This window comes from Platalea leucorodia, assembly GCF_965183815.1.
Source record: "Platalea leucorodia genome assembly, chromosome: 20".
Taxonomy (NCBI): Eukaryota; Metazoa; Chordata; class Aves; order Pelecaniformes; family Threskiornithidae; genus Platalea; species Platalea leucorodia.
In genome coordinates this window covers 3,945,268-3,969,329 of record NC_138842.1, presented here as the reverse complement: position 1 = coordinate 3,969,329, position 24,062 = coordinate 3,945,268, and the positions used below count along the sequence as shown (strand labels likewise).

The 24,062-nt window shown below is 48.9% G+C and overlaps 1 protein-coding gene across 1 annotated transcript in view; it reads right to left on the bottom strand.

Moving 5' to 3' along the window:
- Window positions 1–22,341, bottom strand: part of JAM3 (junctional adhesion molecule 3) — a 31,696-nt gene extending 9,355 nt beyond the window's left edge. The window contains exon 1 of the mRNA XM_082330574.1: window positions 22,281–22,341. Coding sequence (XP_082186700.1) covers window positions 22,281–22,326 — 46 coding nt within the window. The 5' untranslated portion in view covers window positions 22,327–22,341. The remainder of the gene's footprint in view (window positions 1–22,280) is intronic.
- Window positions 22,342–24,062: the final 1,721 nt, after the last annotated feature.

The following is a 24,062-nucleotide window of genomic DNA, read 5'->3' as shown; positions in this document are numbered from 1 at the left end:
GTAAAAGAGCAAGACGGCAGCCTGAGAAATACCCAAGAGCTGCGAAGGCTATCTCACTGAAAGCTCAAGGGCCTTGAACACCTAAAATGGTTTCATCATTTTTGAAACGTTCCCTGCCGATTCTTATCCCTCATTGTTCGTTCAACGCTGACGCCTTCCTCGGTGCCTTGGCTCTCGGTGCTTATACCCCAAAGACCACTGTGGAGAGCTGGAGTTTGGCAAGGTTTAGAAGCTGCCTTTGTGTACAAAATAATTGTTACTCACATAAAAGCCACCAGCTGATGCAAACTAATAGCTGGGCCAGCCAAAACTGCTCTTAGCAGGACCTTTCCACCCTTCCCCCTTCTGCACTTGAGACATTCATGCAGCATTTGGGAGAAGTCCAATATTGAACTAAGATGACAGTGCTCTGGACTATAACGTAGCTATTTGGGAGAAGCCTTCTGTATTGGAGCTGAAATGAGTAACAGGGCAGCGCAGTGAGCACTTGGCTTTCAGTCTGCTTATGCTTTACTTCGGAGAGCCAGGAGAATGCCATTTTCAGAGGTGGTCTAAGCAACCACGAGTAACTTGTTCAAGTCTGCTACGAAGCAGAGTCCGTTTTCATCAGGCCCGGTGCTTCCAGACCTACCCCTTGAAAAAAGGTAATTACGCCACAAGATGCCGTCATGCTCCTTTCCCTGTGCTCATCCTCTGATCCTCTCAGGTGTTCTGTCTGGGGTTGTGATCCTTGCTTCGCTCCCTTGTGAGCATAAACAGATTTCACTGATCCCAGCAAAACCCCAGAGCATTAGAAGTAGCTAGTCACCAGAAGACAAGCAACAATCCTGGGAAAATCCTTTTGCAATCTTTGGACACATTTTCAACAATACTGTAGGACATTTCATACAAACAAGGCATTTGATTGCTTCTGTTGTGAGATTCCTGCTGCTGGAACCAAGAGAGCTCTTCTTGAGGGCCCAGGCTGGAGATCCTGGTTGCCTTCCTGCTTGGGGCAGGTGGCTCTCATAATGCGTTTGGCTCAGTTTTAAAAAGGAGGGGAAGTTGTAGGTTCTGCTTTCTTCAGAGACAGCACCCTCCTTCACCAGGGAACTGCACTACAAAGACACTTCGACAAATGATAGCTTTCTTCTGAGACCTGAAGTAGCGGATGACTATAGAGAGTTGCACTGCACCTGAAGAAGCCAGCTTGCACAGCGTCTATCTAGTCTGTACTATCCTGTAAGTCTTCCTTTTGGAAATGCTAGAGAAAGATGGGGAGGGAAAGGTACGTGGCAAGGGTTCCTTGCTCCTTAAAGGAAACCTGAGGCACCAGTTTGCTTTTTGTTATGCATTCCAGTTTACGTGAGATCTTTTTTCAGAAAAATTGTGTGGTAACAGTCCTACTGAAGTACACCTACTGTAGCTACAACATCAGCTCAGTTGAAGGTGGAGATAGTAATACCACAATGTTGTGTTACTCTGAAGGAGTTATGACTCTAGAAGTATTCACTCCAAGACAGTGGGACTCCAGCAAACTCCAGCCCCATCTCATTTCTCTGAAATTGTTCACAGCAGGCTTTTTCCCACCCACTAAACACCAAAGATTTAGGTCTATCCCTCAGGCACAAAGCAGGATGACAACAAATTTTAGACAGAAGCTGAGTCCCTGGAGACTGTGCGAGAGGCTCTGACATTATTACATGTATTGACTGCGGGCAGAGATCAATGTGGCTGCTTAAATCACAGCTAAGACAGATTTATTCTGTGTGCAGCAGAAGAATACTGGAAGTAGCATGTTCTAAATAACAAGAAGGCTACAGCTACGCAGGGAGCAAAACAAAACAAAAACCCCAAGAGACCAGGCAGATTGCAAAGCAGGAGCAGACCACTGTTACAGCTCTTCTTAGCGTTACTTTGGGGTATCCCTTGTTCCCCAGTCTCCGTGGGGCTGGAGGAATCTGCACCAAGCCAGTGCTTCCCAGCTGTTGGCACTCTCCTGTTGAAGGAGCCTGGGCATCGGTGCTATGTCACATTTCCCTGCCGTTGGCAAGCTCTTCGGTGACCACACTTAATGGGTTGCTTTGTTTTTGTGTTAAATCATCATTAGTGGTGACTGCCACCTTTTAAAAAGGGTATTCCAAAGGTGTTCCTGTAGACCTCTTTCAGCCAAGGTTTTGTGTTATGTAAATCTCCCTTCAAAGGCCTCCACCATGCGTGCCACAACAGGCGCACCTACCAGATCCCTATGTGCTACATCTCCGAATCCCTACCAGATCTGTATGTGCTACAGACTCAGCCAGACATATGGTTGAATCCCAAATGCCATCGGTTCTCCAAAATAGAATCCAGGACAAGGCAGTGAAGTCTATAGCATGTTCTTATGGCACTTCTTTCAGCTAAAGAGATCCAGCCCATGCTTGTTACTGTGAGTCATGTTATCTGAATCATTTTAAAATGCTACACTAAACTATAGTTTCAGAAAAAAACCTAACAGCTTCATAGACAACTAGACTGTGTTAAATCTCCTATCTCTGTACCAGGTTTAAGGTAAAGCCTGACCTTCCATCTCTTTCCATCCCAATCTCTTCTCTGTTTAAAAACTCTAGGCAGAAATTTGAAGATGAGGTAAAGTATTCCTAAGGTCTTATAGGCAAGGTAAAAAGGATGACCAGGAAACAGTTCAGATGAGTTGCTGCCAGGAGTCTATGCTGCAGCATTGTTCAATGCTGCTTTGCCGATATTGCAGTTACCCTATACGGTAATTTTAGTTAATGCACTGTCAGGCACAAGCAGTACAAAAACATGCAGCTGTATTTAAACACCTGCCCACTAAAGCAACAAAAATATGCCTTGCTTGAGGTGTCCATCATCACTAAGCCGTTGCTTGATTTGCAATTCAAAATGCATGTAAGCCATGTGGGAATGCTGCTATAAACCACATGCCTTGTTAAGCATCTTCGCTTTCTGGACGGTTACTCGGTGTAGCAGGAGTGCTACTGAGTGAGAGTGAGTGATATATTGTTAGGTGTTAGAAACATGTTAGCCGAACCCTCTGCATGTCAGCACGTTTATGACTGCCAGTTTGGAGATGCCCCCTAGAGCATCCAACCTCAATGCTGCGAGCTGCAGTGAAAGAAACGGTGACAAGGCCAGTACAGCGGGGGTGATCAGAGCAGCAGGCAGGAGACAAGCACTGCTGTTACGGGCAGCCCAGCTGACCCCAGGACCGTCCCTGCCTTACAAGTGGTGTGTGTATGCGGCAGGGAGGAAGCTAACTGTTAAATGTGTGAGAAGCCTCCAGAGGAAGAGCAGAGGAAGCCACGCAGTGCTGGACTGGGTAAGACAAGGAAGAGGGAGGCCAGGCTTCTCCCCTCGGCTTATTTTGAGGAAATCACCATGAGCCCTAACTTTCAGAAACATCCGACCATCTGCACCTCGAAATAGCCATCCTTTTGTCTCTCAGTGCTTCAGGCTCTTTATCCTCCCTCTTCTCCATCCCCGGTGCATCTCACTGCTATTCCGCCATGCAACTTGTGCCAGTGTAGACAAGGTGGTGTAGGACAGGCAACACAGCATGGCATAGGAATGAGGTACCAAAAAATGCGTAACCCGCTCTGGCTCTGCTAAGTTTTTGGTTTAGTTTTTTTTTTTTTTTTGTCCAACTGTCCCTTGGCTGTGGTTCTAGGAATAGCTTAAAGGACTTAAATGCACTTGTGATATATAAGGACTGGATTTATAAAGGGAGCATAAATGTGTGGGCAGGGAATGAATGGCATACCTCATTCTTATTGAATTTCAGTGGGAATTAGGCATCCTATTGATCCTCGTTTACGTTTTTAGGTGTCTCACTGCCTTTCTAAGTAGCAATTTATACAGGTCTGTGTGAAAAACCCAGCCTATGCCATTAGATGCAGTCAGTAGGATTTTGCTTTGTAGTACTGAGTCTTAACTTTCAACCCTTGCCTCCAGTCCAAGGAGCTGGCTGTGTTTGCTCTGGCATCCAAGTTGCAGGTTAAAAGTCCCTTCAAGCTGATACAAGGGAGCAGGCAGGTGGACCCTGCCGGTCAAGCGACCAGACATTGCTGCCTGCCTTTCTTTTATTCCAGTTTTCCGTGGTGCCTCCCCGAGATCAGCAAGCCAAGCCTGACTCACGGGTGGGCTGCCCTGCTAGAGAACAATGTAGATGTGCAGCGAGAGATTAGTGAACAAAAGCTTAGGAGTGTCTCGGTTCAAATTAAGTAACAGATGGACCTGGTCTGTGTGGGAGCTGATAACGGTTATAAAAAGGCCATCACCAGACTGTGGCCAGCCCACCCTGGAAAAAACCCACTCAGTCGTAAATCCTCTGTGCTGTTATAGCTGCTTGTGCTAGTAAGGCTTTATTTTTACCAGCTATCATAAAACAGCATGACTTATTTTAGATGCATGGCTTGAACCGCTCAGTTAAAAGGGTGCCAACTCTCTGATAGACACCTACAAACAGAGGAGATGTGCCCGCCTGGGCAGGGAACACGAAGCACAATTAACCTAGAGAAGGCAAATGCAACATTACAGAGCAGTGTTTGGCGCTCCACATGGTTCTGGCTTTTGCTTTTCTCCTCTCTTAGGTACCTAGCTGTCAGCACTTGTTTCTTCTGAAATGCTGATGATAAGGGAGTCTCTGGTGGTCTCAGCAGGACCAGGATCCCACAGCACAAAGTTGTGTCGAAAACCATTGAGTATTTGCATTCATCTGAAGATGTGAGAATTTCAGATTTTGCTCTTAATTCACTCTCTTCCTGCTCACCACTAGAGAAGGCAAGGAAATGCCTGTCTGTGAATAGAGTACGTACAGCTCTGGAACAAACTCTTAACCTGTTTAAATCTCCTGATTTAAACCAGCACCTTAAAGACCTGCCTGTATTTGCTGCAGAAAAGAAGGCCCATTAGCATCCAGGTCATGCACACAATCTTTTTTCCTTTCTCTCCTCCCCCCCACCCCCTTGGACAGGAGGATTTACTGTTCTACCTCCTAATCAGATAGCAAAGCCATTGGTATACACACAGCCTACACACCCACACTCGGTAGTGAAACAGGTTGCTATCAAGGAGATACAGAGCCCTCTTAAGACAAAAACCTCTCTGCAAAGCTGTCTCCTTCTGCAGCAAACATTCCTCCTCTCTCCCATGCAGGGACGGAAGCGTAGGTGTTGCCTGGTGAAGACCGCACAGTGCTTTCTGTTGGTTTCCCAAAGTTTGGTTTCGTCACGTTGGGATGCAGCTGCAGACAAACTGCCTCAAACATCCATCTGACAAGGGCTTCTGGAGGTAAGCATTTCACAATCTTGGGCTGCCATTTTGCTCATGGCATTGCAGAGTGTTTAGACATGAGATAGTAAGGCCCTGCATATCTGCACCTCCACAAAAATGAGACTGCCTACGCTCAAGATCAGATGTGCACGCCACCCACTTTGCAAATCCTTGGGCCTGTGCAGGAGGAGGCATCATGAGCCATGCTCCAGAGCTGTCTGAACAGGGAGAGTTCAAGCTTACTCACAGTCTTAGCATAAGCCTGAGCTCTTGGCTGGACACGTTGAGCTTGGACCTAGTCCACCAGTAGGTTCTCATGCTCTGCTCTCCCTAAGGGAGATGCAAATGCTTTAGGAGAGAGCCAGAGCTGAGACGATGGCTGGCAACCTGGGGAGAAAGTTCCCAGGTGGAAGGGCCTAGCACACTTAGCCCATTTTATTGACATAGATTTTCACCCGTCAGAAAAGGCATGGCTCGAGAGACCAAAAGCCAGCTCCGCAAAGGTATTTAAATGCTGTTGACATCAAGGGGAAGATGGGAATTTAATACTTTGCAGATGTGGCTGTACGTGCCTTGCCCAGCATCTTAATCTGTGCATGATCTGGTCCTAGCTCTCCTGTTTTCCCAAGCTCATACCCCGGTTTCTGGCTTTTCTCCTGGAAAGGACTGAACATACGTGCAAGACGGGAAGGAAACAATACTTGGGTAGATGACTAATACCTAATACTTAGATTCAGATGGAAGCAGCAAGGGCTAGAGGGTTTCCAGCATGTCAGATTGCATCTCTTTCTGTAATATAATTTCAGGCCATCTTCAACTCAAAGAAAAGATGGAAAGAGTTAGAATTTGCCCCTCAAAATCTGGGATGAAGGGTAATGGAGAGGGAACAGAAAGGAAAGATGAATAGGAAAGCTGTGCACAGAAGAGGCTGTTATTATCAGCCCTTGCACTCCTGAATTGCTTCTCCCTTCCCAAGAAACAAATGTGAGGCTGAACTGAAAGTCTCATTTTCCTTGGGTAAGCAACAGGGAGTAGGGCACGCAGCTTCTGCCTTGCATTAGATACCACTAACCAGGGGATTAAGTCCTGCCCAGATCATTTATTTTGCCTTGCTACTGGCCTCTGAGGTCAAGCCCCTTACTTACACAGATGCTTTGGGCTTGCAATGTTACGCTGACTCTCCGGGAGGAAAAAACAGGGGCAGGTGGCCTTGCTGTGTGGCTCTGAGGGAAGGCCATTAGGCAGGAGAGCTCCTAATTACGTCTGCACCAAGTCTTTGGCAAAAGCCAGAAGAGAAATAAGGCAACAAGGAAACAATTACAGATCACTTGGCTAGGAATGCATCAAAACAGTCACACTGTACCGAGCGCTGTTCTTGCCATTTTCATTAACAAATGGACAGCATAATTACATCTTCAAACTGGTCTGGCTCACAGCCAATACGGACCACGAAAATTAGTGCATTCACAGAAAATGGGACATGAGGGGATCTCAGGAGGTCAGCTCATCCCCACCTCTGCTTTAGGGCATGAAAACGCAAGGAATACAGCTGGCTGGGCCCCTGGATGTCTGCTGAGGGTCTCACATGCAGTGTTTCCCCAGGATCATTTTAATCTGTTAAAGTGCTGTACATTTATCAGTTAAGCCTCAGTCCCTTCAAATTCAGTGTCCCCTGCAATTCGGTAAGGATGTACAGTTCCAGTTCACTGGAGGAAAAAACTGAGGAATGGGAAGTCGCAGGAAGAGTCAGGACCACGCTATCTCAGCCGGCAGTGGATATACCATTCTGTGACCTGTTTACCGGATGAGAGTGCCTTACAACAGCAAAAGCAAAGGCCAGGAACAAAAATGGTGAGCACTGCAGAGAAGTGGGAATATTTGCACAGGGCAGATTTGAAACCAACCCTTCCTGCCTATTCCCACTTGCCTTCCATTGTTTCCCCAGCCAGCCCCAAGAATTGCCATACAGGCACATCCTACGTTATTTCTCACTTCAGCAAGTCCCTTTCCTCCCAAAAGTGGCAGATGCTGATACCAAATTAGTGCAAAGTGGGAGGGAACCAGCAGATAACTGTGATAAGAGCCAGGGGCAATGGTCTTCCTCCAGTCCTCTCCCTTCCTCCCAGCAGGGCTCTCATTGCAGCAAGACAGATGCTAAGGGAAGTCTCCAGGGCAGAGCCAGGTCAGTGAGACATGGCAGGGATCTATGGCCAGGATCAAGGAGACAGAATGAACCGTAACAGGAAAAGGGGCAAGTTCCTTTATTTTTGTCTTGTGTGGGAATTTGACTCAAGGATTGCTGAGAATCTCGTAAGCCAAAGTGACGTTTTCCAGGCTGAGCGCCAGCCAACGCACAGACTTGATCTCAGCAGGTATTTGCCTTCGACAGGAGCTAGGATGCTCGGTACCTGCCTGACCCTGGCTTTTGATGAGGACGCATATATCAAAAGCCGCCTGAAATGCAAAGACAGGAAATAAGCGGATATGCTATCAGCACCAGGCTTTGCAATACTCTTTAGTGTCTGGCTGTGTCCCAACCATCAATACAGAGACTCGCAGGGTTTTAGCCTATAATCCTCTATTCCTCTGTCTGTGACTCTAATCTCCTGATCCTCCGTTCTCCTCCAGCCTATAGCTTGACCAACAAAACACAGATCTGAAGTTCTGCTTATCAGAGACCAACCATGTCATCTTCCTGTGGAAAATGGGAGTTGGGAAGAGAGTAGTAGTCATCAGAGCCAAGAGCTGAGAGTAGGCTAGAGAAGGGAACAGGAGAGGGCGTGAGCAAGCACACAGAGAAATCATTTATGACAAGACTGAAAACAGCTCTCTTTTTAAGAACATTTTTTCCGATTTTACAGCATCATTTTTGTCTTTTTGCGTGTGTATAATTCTAGCCTCGGGTATAAAACAGAATTGTCTAGCTAATGCGTTGCACAAAACATGTACAAATGAACGTTGCAAGAGACTGACTGCAGGCACCAAGGGAGCATTCACATCTGCCTATGAGCGTGCAACCAAGAGCCTGTGAAACTACTGCCGTCATTCCACGCTGGAGAGGTGGGGCCGTCTTCTGTAAGGCAGCTTTGAAGCTTTGCAGCGAATCTGTCAGAACAAAGGATGCAGATCTACAAGGGGAAAAAGGCATTCGGTAGAAAGCTGCACGAGCCACGTGCAGGCCTGAAGACATGTGAGTTGGGGGAATATTGTTCTGGGGGCTGCCCTGAATCACTCAACAGATCTGAAAAGACTTACCTTGTTAACATCAGCCTGAGCACAGGCTGCAAACCTGCAGAGGGAGTTGCGCTGCAGGGTTCAACAGAGATTATTTTCTTAGGAAGTATATCGGGAATTAAAGGGAACCCAAATGAAGTCACAGACAGATAAAGATGAAAAGCTTGACACAGAGCGCTATTAGGAATATACTGGCATAAATGAGCAGGGGAAGAGGGAGGGAAGTAATGCCATGTCACAGCGAAGAGTGAGGACGAAAAGCCGACCTGGCTTGTCCCAAGAGCAGAAACAAGCCTTGGCATGGAGGAGTTAAAAGATTACTCGTCCTGGGAGAGTTGAATAAGCCACATATCTGGGAACTAACTTCTCCCAGATCCTGACTTGTTTTTCTCCTTAAACATCTCCTGCTGCTATTTTTAGCAGAGAATTTTCTCAGCCAAATGCTCCCAGTTGAGTCCTGGTCAGAGGCCCTTTTCCCAGAGAGACACAGGCCCAGCAGCAGGAGGGTTGCTGCTCTGCGTGGAAGATCATTCCCGGCTATGTGCTGGTCCCCAGTTCAGGTTCGCTCTGTTTCATCATCCTGCCAGCTCTGGGGTTTGCACGTCACGCTGCCAGGTCTCTCCTGAGGCATGGGGACAGTCCCCCCACCAGCCTGGTGCAGGCATATCAAATGCTCTCACAGATCCTAAAAGCCAGGGGAGGCTGCAATCTGGTCTGCAATTTCAGAAGCAGCTAAAGAAGAGGGTGGACTGGACTTGATAACCGCCTGCAGGCTTTTTAGGAGTATGAATGGCAAAAAAGGTGGGAAGGAGATAGAAAGAAATGATTAGGCTGACATTAATAACAGGATCTGCTTCTCAGCACTAAAATCTATTTGGATTCATTCCAGTTCCTCCAAGGGAAACCATGGGAGCCTTTATTGTTCATAAAAGTTGCAACTGAAATCGGACTTGATAAAGCTTAAGGAAATACCTCTCAGAGGACAACCCTGCATTGGCTGCTGGAAACAAATGAGGTAACTCCCTTCCTCCTCCCTGGTTCTCTTGGGGCCCTTATTCCTCCTTAGCCAAAATGCTAACCTGTCCATCAGTCCATCACTCCCTTCCCTGGCTCCTCGCTGCTCAGCCTCCAGCACAGAGCAAGCTATCTGCCTGCTCAGGCTGTCTGCCTCTGTGCAATTAGCAATGTGTCAGTGAATGTCTGGGGCGGTGCACAGGGAAGCAATGCTCGTAACTTCTTTTATCTGCAGCTTGATTTAATACCTGCCTGCCAGAGACGGGCATGTAAATCAAGAAGCCAGATCAGGGCACATAGATGGACAAATTGAGTAAAACAGGAATGAACCCCTGGCTTGTCTGTGCTAATGTGCAGCTAACGCTGGGGGACCCGGGAGGATCCAGCGCTCTGGATCTCGTGAATGAAGCATGGGGAAGGCTGCAGCCCAGTGCGGGAGAGCAGCGGTCGGTTGGTTACAGCAGAGCCACAGTCAAGAAGGTCCCTCAAACAATGGCCCCTTCTTGGTCACTGTATCTGTTGCCTGTGTGTCTTGGAGTCACGTCAGTGAAGCAAACAGATTGGGAACATATTTGTACTCCCCACAGCAGTACAGAAGCCAGCCCAGACAGAGGAGAGCAAGCTGGGCTCTTTTCTGCTCCTCGCCTCAGTGCCAAGTTTCCAGCTCTGCTTGAAACCTGTGGCCGAGCCCTACTTTGGTAGGGGTGAAGGGAGAGGACAGGCAGGATCAGGAACGCAGGATCTCTGCCTTCAGCTCATGCTTGCAGAAGCTGGCAGCTGGCTACGGGAGAGGGGAACTCAGTTGCGCACCTCTGAAGGCCCCCACGAGAGCGTAAATCTGGCAGTGTGTGGCTTTGCCCTTCTCCCCGGCTATGCTTAAACAAATGGGGCCAAGAACAGCAGTCACCTGGACAACCCACGGATGCCGCAGGAGGCTTTGTCCCAGTGGCAAGAGCTACCTTCAAAAAGCTTCCCCGAGTCCAGCAGGAATCCCAGGAGCCCAGGATTTCTCTCTTGACCTTCATGTACACATTCCAACACATGGGCACTTAACCTTTGAGGCTCCTTTGAAAATCCCAGTGACAGCGTTTTACGGATGAGTATGCTTCCCCTAACATCTGCCCCCTGTATCAGATGCTGCCAGAGCCTCTCTCTCTTCTGGCTCTGCTCCCAGCTGAAGGACAGACAATAGGCATTTCAACGCAGTCTCCACTTCCCCTCCCCAACAGCCTGGGGGACATGGCACATCAGAGCCAAGACAGTGCTGAGAGCACAGCTTGCCAGCCAGCGACAAGTCTCTCTAGATCACAGCCTGCCTTTTCTTTCCCTCCCCGTGTAGCTGAACCACTGGCTACAGTTCTTACTGGGCATGCAGGCCACCTCTGCTGGGCAAATCCTGGCAGCATCCAGCTAGCCAAACTGCAGAAGTCTTTTCTCAGCCCACTACTGCTGGATCCCTCTCCAAATGCTGCCAAAATCAACTGACCTCCTGGATTCCCAGCCCTGCTGGCCAGAGCACTGGGTAATGGACCTCTCCTGTACCTCTCTGCCATGCCAGCCCACCTGGAAACACACCAGCCACCTCTTGGACTTCCCCTTGCTCACTCTTAATAGCATCTAGCTGCAATTAACTGATCCAGGCAGCGTGTGGGGCAGAGAGAGGAGCAGTTCCACCTGCAGGAGGTTCGACAAGGGTTCAGTGAGAGCTGGCTTGGATTCTCCTGAAGAACCATTGTTCCGTCTTTCTAGAAATAGCTCTGCTTCTCGCATCCTGGAGCCGTTCAGCCTGTTTGGCACCGCTTCTGCTGTTTCAGAGACAACAACAGAGAGTGAGAAAAACCTGTCTAGACACCATTTACCTTCCATTGACTCCCATTGCCACATCAAAGCACCACTTCAAACAAACCTGCAAACTGGCCAAGTAATAATCCCCAGCCCTCCTGTGCCTGCTCCAGCCAGAGGCAGTCAGACCCATCCCATCTTGCTTCAGAGTTCATCTTTAATCTAGGCCCTTCTGACAACAGAAAGAGGTAGGATGAAAAATCTCATTACAGGAACACCAACAGAAGTTACCTGGCCTCAGACAACTCAAGTAAGGGCTATGTCCTTCCTGCTCAGCATCCAGGGATAAGGAGAAATCTCACCTGCTTCCTATCAGCTATCTGCAAGCCTCCAGCACCTTTGAAAAGCAGCCACACAAGGCAGTCCTCTCCGCAGTCCCACTTGTCCAACCTGCTCAGATGCTGGATCCCCCACCTTTCCAAAGCCATGCGCATGAATGCTGAGCAAGCTTTGCTACAACCCAGAGATCAAAGAATATCTTCTAATGGCACCCAAGGAAATGGAAGTCACTGAGAGCTACAAGGAGCCTGTCCACCGTGAGGCAGCACGTCACTATCAGAGCAGCACAAAGTCACAGGAGCTCAGGTAAATGCTCAAGATACCTCAAAGGGACCTGGAGAGGTTTTTAGGTCACTTGAGCACAAGTTACTTGAAGTCACTGCTTTGGGGAAGCGCCTGGCACTAGCATCAAGCACTGACCCTGTGCAGCCACCACAAGAGCAACATCTAGCTCATTATTTTAATAAGGGTCCTTTGAAATACCTTCTGTGTGAGAGAGACACAGCTAAAAAATCCAGTCTGGCTTTATTCCGTCTCAGGCAGAAACAGCCTTTATTTAGCAAACTGCTGCTAAAAGCTCTGTCTCATTAGTCAGTGTTTAGGGAACCAGGCTGCAATTGTTCTGAAGTCTGGCATTGCAGAAAGAGCCTTGATAATGAGGTCTACAGGAGACGATTCCTCCTGACAGGCCCACAATGACCTAGAAATCCTACTTAATTCCCTGTCAGTGAAAAGGGCAGAGTAACAGCGAGGTGCAGAGGCACTGGGGGCTGGTTTGAGAGGGAGGCTGCAGCCTCTGTTCACACTTTGGGCTGTAATGCAAGAGCTCTACGGTGGAAAAGCCAGCAGCAGCTCCCCAGATAAAGCAGAGCGGAGCCTTGCCAGGCAGGCAGGCAGGGGTTAGCTATGGGAAGGTTTGTAGCCTCATCTGTAGAAGACTTGCCACCCCGTAGAGCATGCAGAGTGCGGGGAGGACTCACGTGGACATGGGATGAGCAGCGGCTCTCTGCTGCACCAGGCAGCGTGCGTGCCCCGCAGGCGTTGTTGAGCTTTTGACAGGTCCTGCCCCAACCACTTTTCCCCCTTTCCTTGGAGGAAAATGCAGCAGGCTGGCACAGGCTTGGGCCACGGATACGCTACTTTCAAGTGGTTTGGTTTTGACAAGCAGCGTGCGTGCCATGGTTGGGAACCTCTGGGCTGGATGGCCCAGAGCCAGCTACAGCAGGAGATGAGGTAGAGGGACTCAGCTGGAATGTGGGCTGGATACAGCTGACCTTGAAGACCACCCCCATTAAAGAGCCTTACAGGCATGTGCTAGCCACCTGTTTCAGCCAGCAGACGAGGGACTAAACCAGGAATTCTGGAACTGAATGCACAGTCTGTTAAAGAGTGGTCTGAAGACTCCCACCCACGTGAAGCTGTCGCTGATGTGTGTGCTCTCTTACAGATCCTTGCAGAGGAATGCATCTTTGCCCATCATGTGCAAGACCGCTACTCCCATACTGCAAATGCAGCCCTGTTTAAAGTACAGCTCCAATCCGCAAAGGACTGCTGTAAAAAAGGAAACATGGAAATGAAATCACCAGCCGAAACACTGTCTAGAGACAACTCAAGCCAAATCCCTCGAATGTCAGCACCAGAAGGAGGGCTCTGAAATGGAGAACCTAGCGCACTCTGCACCGGCTCTGCTGGCACGGACAGAGGATCTGCCTCAGAGACACGAGGAAAAGACATATGCTGAGAAGGGAAGGACCAGCTTTATTTTACCAGCCTGTGTTCCCACCAGAGATGTGCTTTAAAGACTGCCTTGCAAAGTAGGAATTAAATCCAAAGGTGCCTATGCATCTTCCTTGCTGTCATCCCCTTATCAGTTATCTCCAGCCTGCTCTGAGCCAGAAGATGAAAGGATCGTAACACCACTTATCTTCCCACTTAAGAACATGCTTAACAGCTTGCTGTTAAAGAGGAGACACTCAAGCCTCAGGAAGCAGCTGTAAATTCTGCAAATGGGCTCCCTCGCACTTCTCTGAAGGAGCTACTGCTTCTCAATGAGGGACACGGATACAAAAAGGAAAGCAGGGAGGGAGGAAGGAAAAGAGGGAAGGCTTTGTAGCAAAGACAGGCTTTCCCTCAAGTCCCGAACGTGAAGCTGAGTGACAGATGCGAGACATATGACATGTGTGTCTTAGAAGTGACCGAGGATGAGCCAGGAATTGAAAAGCTCTTGGGAAATGTTTAAGCAGCCAGAATTATGACATGTTTGTCACTAGAGCACAAGAAGCTCCAAAAACATGTTCTCCTTGAGACTGTGCAGCGTTACAGCCAAGAAGGCTGGGGATCCCCTTACATGCTGCAGGCAGAACTGCTGCATGCAGCCCAGCTCCGGCTCTAACAGCGGAGGCCAGGTCACTGCACCTCCTCTGTGCTTCTCCCACAGAGCATGCTGCCTCATCTCTGAATTTGACCCTCGGCTCCCGTCTTCATAGAGCCACTTGTTATCGCGGTGAACCCGCATCCAGCTTGCCTTTGTCATTTAATAGCTGAGTCAATCTGTCAAAAGGGCCAAACAGGATCTGTTCCAAATATTTGCAGCAAGAGGAGGATCGAGGAGCCTGCAGCAGAACACCAGGAGCCTGCCCGGGCGAGGAGCACAATCGCTATTGTTGACCAACAGCGGGCTGCTGGCGGGCGACGAGCACGCCTCGGCACAAACGTCGGGGGAAAAGGTCCCCGCGTCCTCCCGTGCTCACAGAGCACCGCACATGAACTGGAATCTGGAGTCCCCTGGCAAAGCCAAAGCGATCCAGCACTGCAGACCTGTCAGCCCTGATCGTAGCTCAGCTGTTGACTTGGAGAACTCAAGGCGCAGCTGGCAACTGGGAGAGGGGGGCACCCGAGTGCCTTAGAAGCTGCTGCCAGCCCAAACGTAGACTTCAAAGGGCTTATCTTGCCCTGTTGTGTGGGAGAGCATGCAGTGCCTGTGGGTGAGGACAGCTGTGTGTTGGCCAGGCCCACCAGAGGATTTTTGACAGAAGAAGAAAGAAGTTAGTACCTGGTTTAACCTCCTGTCCGGCACGCACAAGGCAGCTTTGGCAGGCAGAGCTCCGCACTGCCCTGTTATTTATGGGATGTTGAAAACTGGCCAAAACGAAGGGAAAACACCAGATATATAAGGATGCTTACCAACTCAAATAGCTGGTTCTGCTTGAGGGAGAACCCATGAGGCTCAGGAGACGATCAGAAGGCACTCTGCCTTTCATCTCCAGATCGCCAGTTCAAAGGCAACTCCATCAGCACTGACCAGGCTGTAGCCAACTAATAGCTATTTGCTCGTGCGCAAGAAATGAGATAAGCCGTTGCCTCCTCGCTCCCTGAGAGATCAGACTAGCCCCATCGATGTGCAATCTCAGCAGAGTAGCTAAGACCAAAGAGGGAAAGAAACCACCACCTCCTCTGCTCTAGGAGCTACTAGATCAACAAGGAGATCCATGGTGGTTGAAGCTAACCTGTTTCATGGCGTGTGCATCCAGTCCTGTCAGCAAAGCACAGATCACTCACGCTAACAGGGGGTTGTGTGTGTTACTCCTTCCACCCTGGTTGTTGGTATCTAAACATCCAAACAAAAACAACCCGCTCTTTCAAGGACGGGGGACTCCCACCGGCCAGGGAAGTCAGGGCTGGTCCAGAGGTACAAGTTGCTGTTGTGCACAGGGCTGGGACTTCCCCTTCCAAGGTACGTTACTGATGCAGAGGACCTCGCTACTACAGAGCGGATGTTTTCCAGGCTCTAAAAATAACTAACTCCAAACAACGTGGTGGGTATACAGAAATATTTATCTTTGGGCTTTTGCAGAGATCAATGCAGAAGAAAAAGATTAAAGCAAAGATTTAAGTGTGTGTTAAAAATAGCTGTTGATAAGATCCTTTGAGGGGATAAAAGCTATTTTACAGAAGCAGCAAGAACGGAGGACTTTGCAACACCTTCCCTGCCGTTAACTGTGTAAGCTCCCGGAAATCATTCAAGAGAGTGTTAGCAGCCCGAGCGCCTCAGGAGGAAGTCCATTAGCAGGCAGCAATCTCCTTAATGGATCCTCGGGGTCTGTGGGAGACGCTGTCTTGCCTATGGACACCCGGTTCTTTCCACTGCTGTGATTCAAGGGCTGCTCTTGCAGCCGTTATCATCCAATACTCTATGGAATGCTCCTCGTCTTCACAGCAGCCCAACAGCGCAATTAATTAGTCTTTTTGGGTAGCTTTCATTGAGTGAGGACACAAATGGGTACAGTGAGTTTCTTCTTACTTTTTTTTTTTTTTTTTGACAGCACCTAGCAAAGACAGACGTTGATCCATGAACGGAAGCCATACATGCTACCGTAATGCAGGTAAAAGCAGTAACATCTATCAAGGCCTTTGTTTTCCAAGGACGGCATCCTAGCAAAACAAAAATATTGTCTCCATGGCTGATCTTGGCCTAAAAGATCAAGCAGAGCCTTGCACATTCATGTGCAGACAAAATCATTAAGCCCTCAGCTGGGCAACCGACTACACTCAAGCAGGCTTGAGAGAGCACACAGCCACCCTGGAGAGATGTAAAGTGGCAGGAACCTTTTTACTGGGAATGAAAAGCAGGACTGCTGTGCAGAGCACTGCTGGCCCTCTTAAAAGGTCAGCTTGGTTTCTCAAAACAGCTTCTCTTTCATGGCACCGTCTGCCAGTCTTATTCCTTATTGCTAATGAAACAAAAATTCTGACTTACTTTGGATATGTAGAACATTATGGGCTCCTTCAGCAACTACTGAAGGACTTCATGGTTATACATCCTGAGACATCCTGGACAAGACTGTCAAAAATGGCAAGTGAATTAGGTGTCTCAGGTGGGGGAGTGAGCAGGGAAGTTGGACGCTTTCAATGAACCTGGATTTTTAGAAGTATTATACTTCCACCCTCCAAAACACAGCCAAAACCAAAGTGCCTCAATTTACATCCTACCTGTAAAATGCTGCCCACTTACATAAGAAACTGCCCCAAAGTTTATTAAGGCGGGGATTTTCAGAAGAGGCCATGGGCGTTAGAAACGCAGCCTCGTAATGGGAACAAATCCCCTTAGACTTCAGTGGATTTCTCCAGCTCAGCAGAAATCTTACCTAGGCCACCAAAATGTATTTTTAATAGGGCGATTAAAAATCTTGAAATACTGCTGAATGTTGTCAACTGCTACCTTTTGGCCACGTGCCAAAGATATAGTAAGTCCCTGGCACGCTGCAGTTTTAAAGCCCGATGTCTTCCAATAAGCCAGCTGTGCCCAAATGAATTAAGAGGACTCTTAAAAACCCGCTGATCTTACATTTGTGTTGTAATAATCAGGTACGTTGATGTGAGCGTGTTCTGGCTTTAACTCTGAAATCTCTGGGATTTATGACTTTAAAAAAAAAAAAAAAAAACCAAAAAACAAAACCTTGAGCATTATCTGAACACAATTTAATTTCATCTACTTTATCTATTGCTGCACTGAAACCTTCATTTCCCCTTGTAACTGACTCTGTGTTAAGCCCTGTGCTGCATCCCACGAGGGGCACTACATAACCCAATACATTATATTATTTATACTGACAAGTGATTCTTGCATGACAGAACAATTCCCATTAATTTTCTGAGCTTATCTCAAGTACCTGTGGGCTGTCAGGTTACAGCATGTATGTGGCTAGTTTTCTTTTTAATTAGTTAATGCCAGTCCAGTGTTGACTGGACTCCCATTTGACAGCTCTCAGCAGTCTGCAGGTGAGCTCGTGGGAATCCTACCCAACCGTGCTCTCAGGAGCAGGGGAAATTGCAGAATTTTTTTTTTTTTTTTTTTTTTTGGCCAACTCCCATCTATAAATTTTGCTTCTGCATCTGCCGCTCTTTTCTCTGCCAGTTGTCTGGTTTGGAACATGCACCAAAAGCAATTTCCTTTAATGCCCAACACAGCAGAGAAGGAGCTTTGACAAGACGCTTAAGAACTGCAGAGGAACACCCTCTCTAGACCTCGCTTCTTGCATATTAGTGTTTTTTCTAAGAAATTTGAAGGCCTGTCTTAGGATGCTGCTCTAATAAGAACTGGGCACCAGCTCAATTATGCAGCTGTCTTGGTTTTGCACTTCCAAGCTGCATGTTAGACAGCTGAACTTCTGCACAGGAGTCACACAAAGCTTTCTTACAGTATGAAATGCAGCAAGGCAATCAAAGTTAGCGACTGCTGAGGAAAAAGTGGTAACAGAACCTCAGCTGGCCATTCTTGCGCAGGAAACATCTTTAGTATACACCTCCCTCAACGTTTATCCCCAGAGGAAGCCTGCTTGACCTCCGCTTATCTAAAACGAGGAGCAGAAGTTTGTCAGGAGTTGGTTATCCTTGAGACCAATGTTCTGGTGAAGTCCAGAGTGCCTTGCTGTCCTGTTCCCCACAGATGGACTCTTTTGCTGGTAAGTCTCTAGAAACAGAATTAAACTCTCCAAACAATACCTCTAATCTCAAGTTAATACCGAGGGTGTTAGCACTCTGAAGGGTCATAAGCAAACAGAGACCCGAGGTTTCCAGCCAAAAAAAAGTCCAGTTTTCATGTTATTGTTTATTTTTCTGAAACCGAAAACTCTTATTTCCAGCATGGGAGTTTGAGAACTGGAACCCAGCAGGTATTTCCTCTGCCCCAAGCGCAGCTATTGACAGAACCGTACCCAAACAGCAATCCAGCCCCTTTGGGTGAAAATTAAGACTGTGTCCAGAACATTCATTAGTGCAATTAAAGCCATTAACTGGCTCTTAGGCCATGTCCTGACTCAGCAAAGGAATGGGGTTTGTTGCATGGTACACACCCTTACTCCTCCACTACATGGAACTGACGTTTAGTGGTTGAATTTGGTTTTGATGCTGTCTCTCACAAAAACATGATACTCCCTAGGGGTTCAGAGGGAAGGCAAACAGCCCGTATCAATTGGAAAAAGATGCTGCAGTTCATATTCCAGTTGATAGAGAAGCCAGATTGAGAATGTAATTATCCTAATTAATTCTCTATCTTGAATTCATCTCTTTTTATATAAACAGCAGTTTCAAAGCAGGCCACCAGCTTTTACGCATAAAGCAGTTGTTTTATCTTGTTGAGGGGGACGTTAGCAACACACGCTCTTGTTCTGCAGAAAAGGACTCTTGAGGACTCGGGATCCTGTTGGTCTGTGGAAATCTTTCCCCGTGCTAACTCCCTCCCACCACTTCAGGCCTGCTCTGTAAGGAGTTCACGAACCTTCTCCGGATCATCAGGGCTTGATGCAATCAACTGTGAAGCATTAGCTCTAAATATACAACTGGGAGGCCAGTTCTGCTTCAACACACAAACACTCATCGCAAAGGATCATAAAGCAGCGAACGCGATTTGCAAGAGAAACTTAAATAATAATCCAAGTAAGCTGCAAGGAAAGCAGGAGCAAGTCGGGGCTAACCAATGTTTTACCCTTCGGAGATGGCTAAAATTAGGGGCAAACTGGCAGGAGGCTCAGAAACCAGGCCCACCCGCAGCCATTATGTAGAGCAGCTTCTGCCCTTGTTTGTCAGGCTAAATGCAGAAGCTCATTCCGCTTTATTTACTTGTTTAGGTGATTTTTGGCAACTCGACCTGTGTTCCTGGTGCAGATCCTCAGTGCGTGGACAGATAATTGAAAAACAGCTGCAGCGGGCCAAGAGACCCAGAATTCAACTTGTACAAGGAAAATAAACAGGTCAGTAAAAGAACCTAAGTTCACGATCAGAGCAACGTCTCAGTCCACAGCTCTTTCTCCTCACTAAAAAAACACGTTTTACTCTCTGAATTTACTTGTGCTTCAGTAACCAAGTAATTCTCAGAAGTATTCACAGCAAGAGGGAATGTGCTGGTGTCACGTTCTTGGTCAACAGCTGTAAAATAGATGTGCATCCAACTACTCTTTGGTGGTGATGCCAGATATTGCTTACCCAAATAGGAACACCAAGCCCTTCCTAAGAATTTTTTTGAAGATCTTACTAAGCGTCTGATTTTGGCATGGCTCTCAAAGCTGTTTGTCCCGTTTTTTTACTGCCTGTTGAAAAGAAAGCAATACTGCAAATACTTCCCATCAGAAAATACCAACAAGCAACTTATCATAACTGCAGCAGAGCTAACAACATTTCAACTGAGTGGTTTTTGGCACTGACAGCTGACTCGGAACAGTTGTTGGTGGCTGGGACAGATGGACTTCACATAAAAAAAAAAAAAATATGGAAAAGAGAACTTCTTCTCTGTAGATTTTGAAAAGCCCTTTGCAAACTCCAACATATTACCAAAACCTCAGAATTAAATCAAAGGGAGATTTGAATACATTGAGCTTTAAAACCGAAATGTGCCAGGGACTTGCCGGATCTCCCCATCAAGGACTGTAAGGTATCAACGTGTTTTATTTTCAACAGGAAATACTTGAGAGTTTTGGGAAGGGCTCCACAGCTCTGCCTTCGGTCCAGCACGTGAAATCCTCCAAATCCAAATGTTTGTTTCCATGGGGAAGCTTGCAACAGAGACCTCGAGGGAGGACGTAACACTGATGTCAGTTGTAGGCCCCACTTTCCATCACTGATGCCAGTAAGTTCCGCTAGTGTAATTATGACCATGGCATTTCCCTGATGCGCAGAATCTTTAGATGCTTTTAGTGCCTAGAGCTGGGTACGCACTGAATACTCCATGCTTCACTGGCTCCTGTTTCGCGGCGATGTTTTAAGGCCGTGACCAAGAGTAAGGTCTGTTCTGGCAATAACACTGCAGGAGGAGGCAATCCCTGCTCCGCAGCGCTTAGAGTCTAAGCAGCACCTTATAGTCTAAAGCACGTTTATAGTCTAAAGCATACAAGTCAGAGTTTTGCAGCTTGGGATCTCAGCATCTTGTTAGCTTTGTCAGCTTCCTTTTTTGCCTTTTTTTTTTTTTTTTTTTTAAGTAGTCACTTGGCATCAAACACATCCCTATGGTCTCACTCCTAGCCCACTATCCAGCACCAACCCTGCAGACTTCAGTACATGTTTAATTTTATGTACTGCTGTCAGCGTAACCTTAACTTAGTGGGATGCCCCTCAGTACGTAAAGTCAAGTGTAGCAGAACAAACTTTTTTATTCTCAGCCTTGCTTCTGCCCACTCTTCTGGTCTTATAACTCCGAATTTGAAAACAGCTGGAAATCAGTACAGGATGAGGCGCTTTGATTTGGCCAGAACCCATTGTATTTAAACGGAGAGCAAAGCCTGTTACCACTTAATTTACTCACCAGGTAAGTGTTCTCAGGCAGAGGTGTGAAACTAGTGGTGTGTGGCTGTTTTTAGCAACTTTTGTCTGTCTAAAGAGATGCAGGAGTATCTGTAGTTCATTTCCAGTCTTGCTGCCTTTTAGGCCAGATTCAACAGGACACTTAGGCACTGCTCACGTAACAGAGGAAGGAGATGGGGTACCTTTCTACCTTGCAGCCCAAGTGTAAGGAAAAGCCGTGTTAAATCTGTCATTTTTCTCATTCAAAGGGAGCATCCGAATCCAGAGTTGGCACCTGGAAGACTATGCAATGCTCCAGGATTAGGCACTCCCAATTTCTCCTGCTGAAACTGTTTCTGCTACAAACCACAGCAAAGCAAGTGAACAGCAGACCCTTGGAGCGCGTGACAACCATCTCCTCATCGCAGATATGTGTCAGAGCCATCTTCTCACCCCTCCGCTCACTTTTTTTGGTAAATAGTGCCCAAATCTCACTGTGAGGCCCAAGAGAATCTGCAAGTTACTTGGAGTCGTTGGAGAATTGTTCTGTCCTTCGCTAAACTGAAATATTTCAATACATTTCAGTCTTGAGTTGTCCGAAAACAGTTATTCGCGTGTCTGTACACATGTGCATGTGTGCACAGCCCCGGGTATTTTAGTAATCAGTTGCTGGTTGTCACCCTAACCCCACTCCATCCCATTTTTTCCTTCTGCCGTCTGGGCAGACTGGGGGAGGGCAACGTGAGCCCACCGGCTGCTGTCCCCCTCCTCATCCCCCCCACTATTAATAGCCAGACAACAAATGAGCCCAAATTCATTCCTGAGCGGAATTAGCAAATGTTTTTGCAATTAAAACTGCAAACATTCATGCGGGGCCCCCGGAACAATAGCCGCCTGTGCCTGCTCCTGAATAGGCACTAGTGTCCGCCCTGCCTGCCTGCCGAGGCTGCACATTCCTGGCACCCTCATCCCTGGACCCGGCTCCTTGCTGAGCTGGGGTTTTCGGGCTGGTTTGTTCCCCCCCCACACACACCTCCCTGCAGCCCCATGCGGGGACCCGGCGAGCTGCGGGGCTGGCCCCGGAGCCCTCCTCCCATCCCCGGGCCCGTCCACGGATCCCCCGGCAGCGGGGCAGCGCATCCCTCCCCTTCCCGGGACAAGGCTCGGGGCAGCGCATCCCTCCTCCCCCTCCCCGGGATCGCCGCCGGGGCAGCGCATCCCTCCCCTCCTTCCCCGGGATCGCCGCCGGGGCAGCGCATCCCCTTCCCCGCGGCGGGTCCCGGGGGGGGCGCTCCGCCGGGCAGACGGGACGAGGCGGCCCCCGCTGCCGCCGCTCGCCCGCCGGGACGACGCCGGTAGCCGGGACTCACCGAGCAGGGGCAGGAGCAGGAGGACCGCCGGCCGCCGCAGCGCCATGATGGGGTGTGCGGAGCCGAGCCCGCCGCGCCGAGCCTGCGCACTGCCCGGGCGGCGGCGGGGGCGGCCGGGGGCGGAGGGTGCCGCCGTCCCGTTACCGCGGAAACCGGGCGGGGAGGCGCGGAGCCCGGCGCCTGGCACCGCGGGGGGCGGCGGGGGGCGGCGGCGGGAGGTGCCGAGGGGAGGGGAGAAGGGGCCGGCCCCGGGCGGGGAGGGGGCACCCCCAGCCGGGCGCATCCCGCGGGCGCTCCGGCCGCTTCCCGGGCAGCGCCGGGCCCGCGGCTGGGAAGAGGCGCTGGTCCCCCACGCTCCCTCTGCGGGACCCTTCGCCAGGCGCCGCGCAGGGAAAGCCGCCGAGAGAAAGGAGCTGGGAAGGCTTCCGATGTTTCCGAGCCAGCAAAAGCTGGAAATTGACTCGAAGGCAGCGGTCTGGTTACCAAACCCCATCCAAGTTTTGCTCCAGAGTGGCTGTTTCCCCCTGTATTTAATAAGAACCCCTAAAAAGAAGAATTGCCTTGCGAGAATTTTCCCCAAAAAGCTACCTCACGTTGAACTGTTCACTATAAACTTTTGAGCAACTTGAAGCAAGAAACGCGACCAGTTGGGGAGAGAGTGCTTCCCTTGAGGAGCTTCCCCGAGTCCTCGTGCTGGACCAAATTGCTTCTGACACGGGCTTAATTGAGTGATTCTGCCCTGAAAAGTGGCTTTGCACAGAGAGCATCCCGAGCTGCCGTCTGGTCCTCAAAAGTGTCCCAGGACCTTTTTCTTTGATTAACAGAAAGAAACAAAAATGATCAGCGCGGGACACTCCGGGGTTAACGCTGCTTCGTGCGTCACTAACTGTCAGGAGCGTGTGATGGAGATGTAATTAAGATGCTGTTGAAGATCAAGCAGCTGGAATGAAAGCCGAGCTCTCCTCTGTTCTGTAAACCAGCTCGGGAGAGCTGGTAGACAGGAAGGGATGTAAAAATGTATTTAACTTGATAACGTAGCAGATCTAATTCAAGAGGCTAATGAGTAGATTTAAAGGGCTGATCTGAGCCTGGTGAAATTAATACAGAGATTCTCATCAATTCTAATGGCCAGATGGGACAATTGAGGATGAAGGGAAAGGAATCGCCTAATAAGACTGTATGGCTTAAAACCTGACTCTGGCAATCCTTGGGTTGGGTCCCTGTTGAGTAAGGAGTCATTTTAACACAGTCCATTTGGACTGAAATGACAGGAGATGTAAAATATGATGACAGGGAGAATAATCAGCTATAAAGTGTAATCACTCAGGTGTCAGGTTCCTCTGTAACTTCCCACAGCAGCTTGAGCAGGGAAGAGTGGGGCTGAGAAAGAGGAAACAAGAAAGGACGGGAGGGTTTCTTACGCGCTTCTCCCGGCCTTTTCAGCCGTGTTTATGCGGCCAGGTGAAACGTGGACCTGCAAACAGCCCGCAGCAGCCCCGTGCTGTGGGTTTTCCATCCACCGCTGGCCACGGACCCCGATGGAAACCGGGTTCAGCCCGGCCATGCCGGAGTGGGGAAGAGCCGTGCTGGGAGAGCCGCAGGTGGCTGGTGCTGCGGTGTGCTGGCTTCCCCGGGCCATCTGGGCCACTCGAAGGGGAGCTGGACCAGTGCTAAGGGGCTCTTCTAAGCCTTGATGTCCCTCTCCAGGCTGCTGGAGCTTAGCCTGGGCATGCGTTGAGGGGACATTTGTGAATAATCAAAGCAGATAGGACCTTAGCAGAT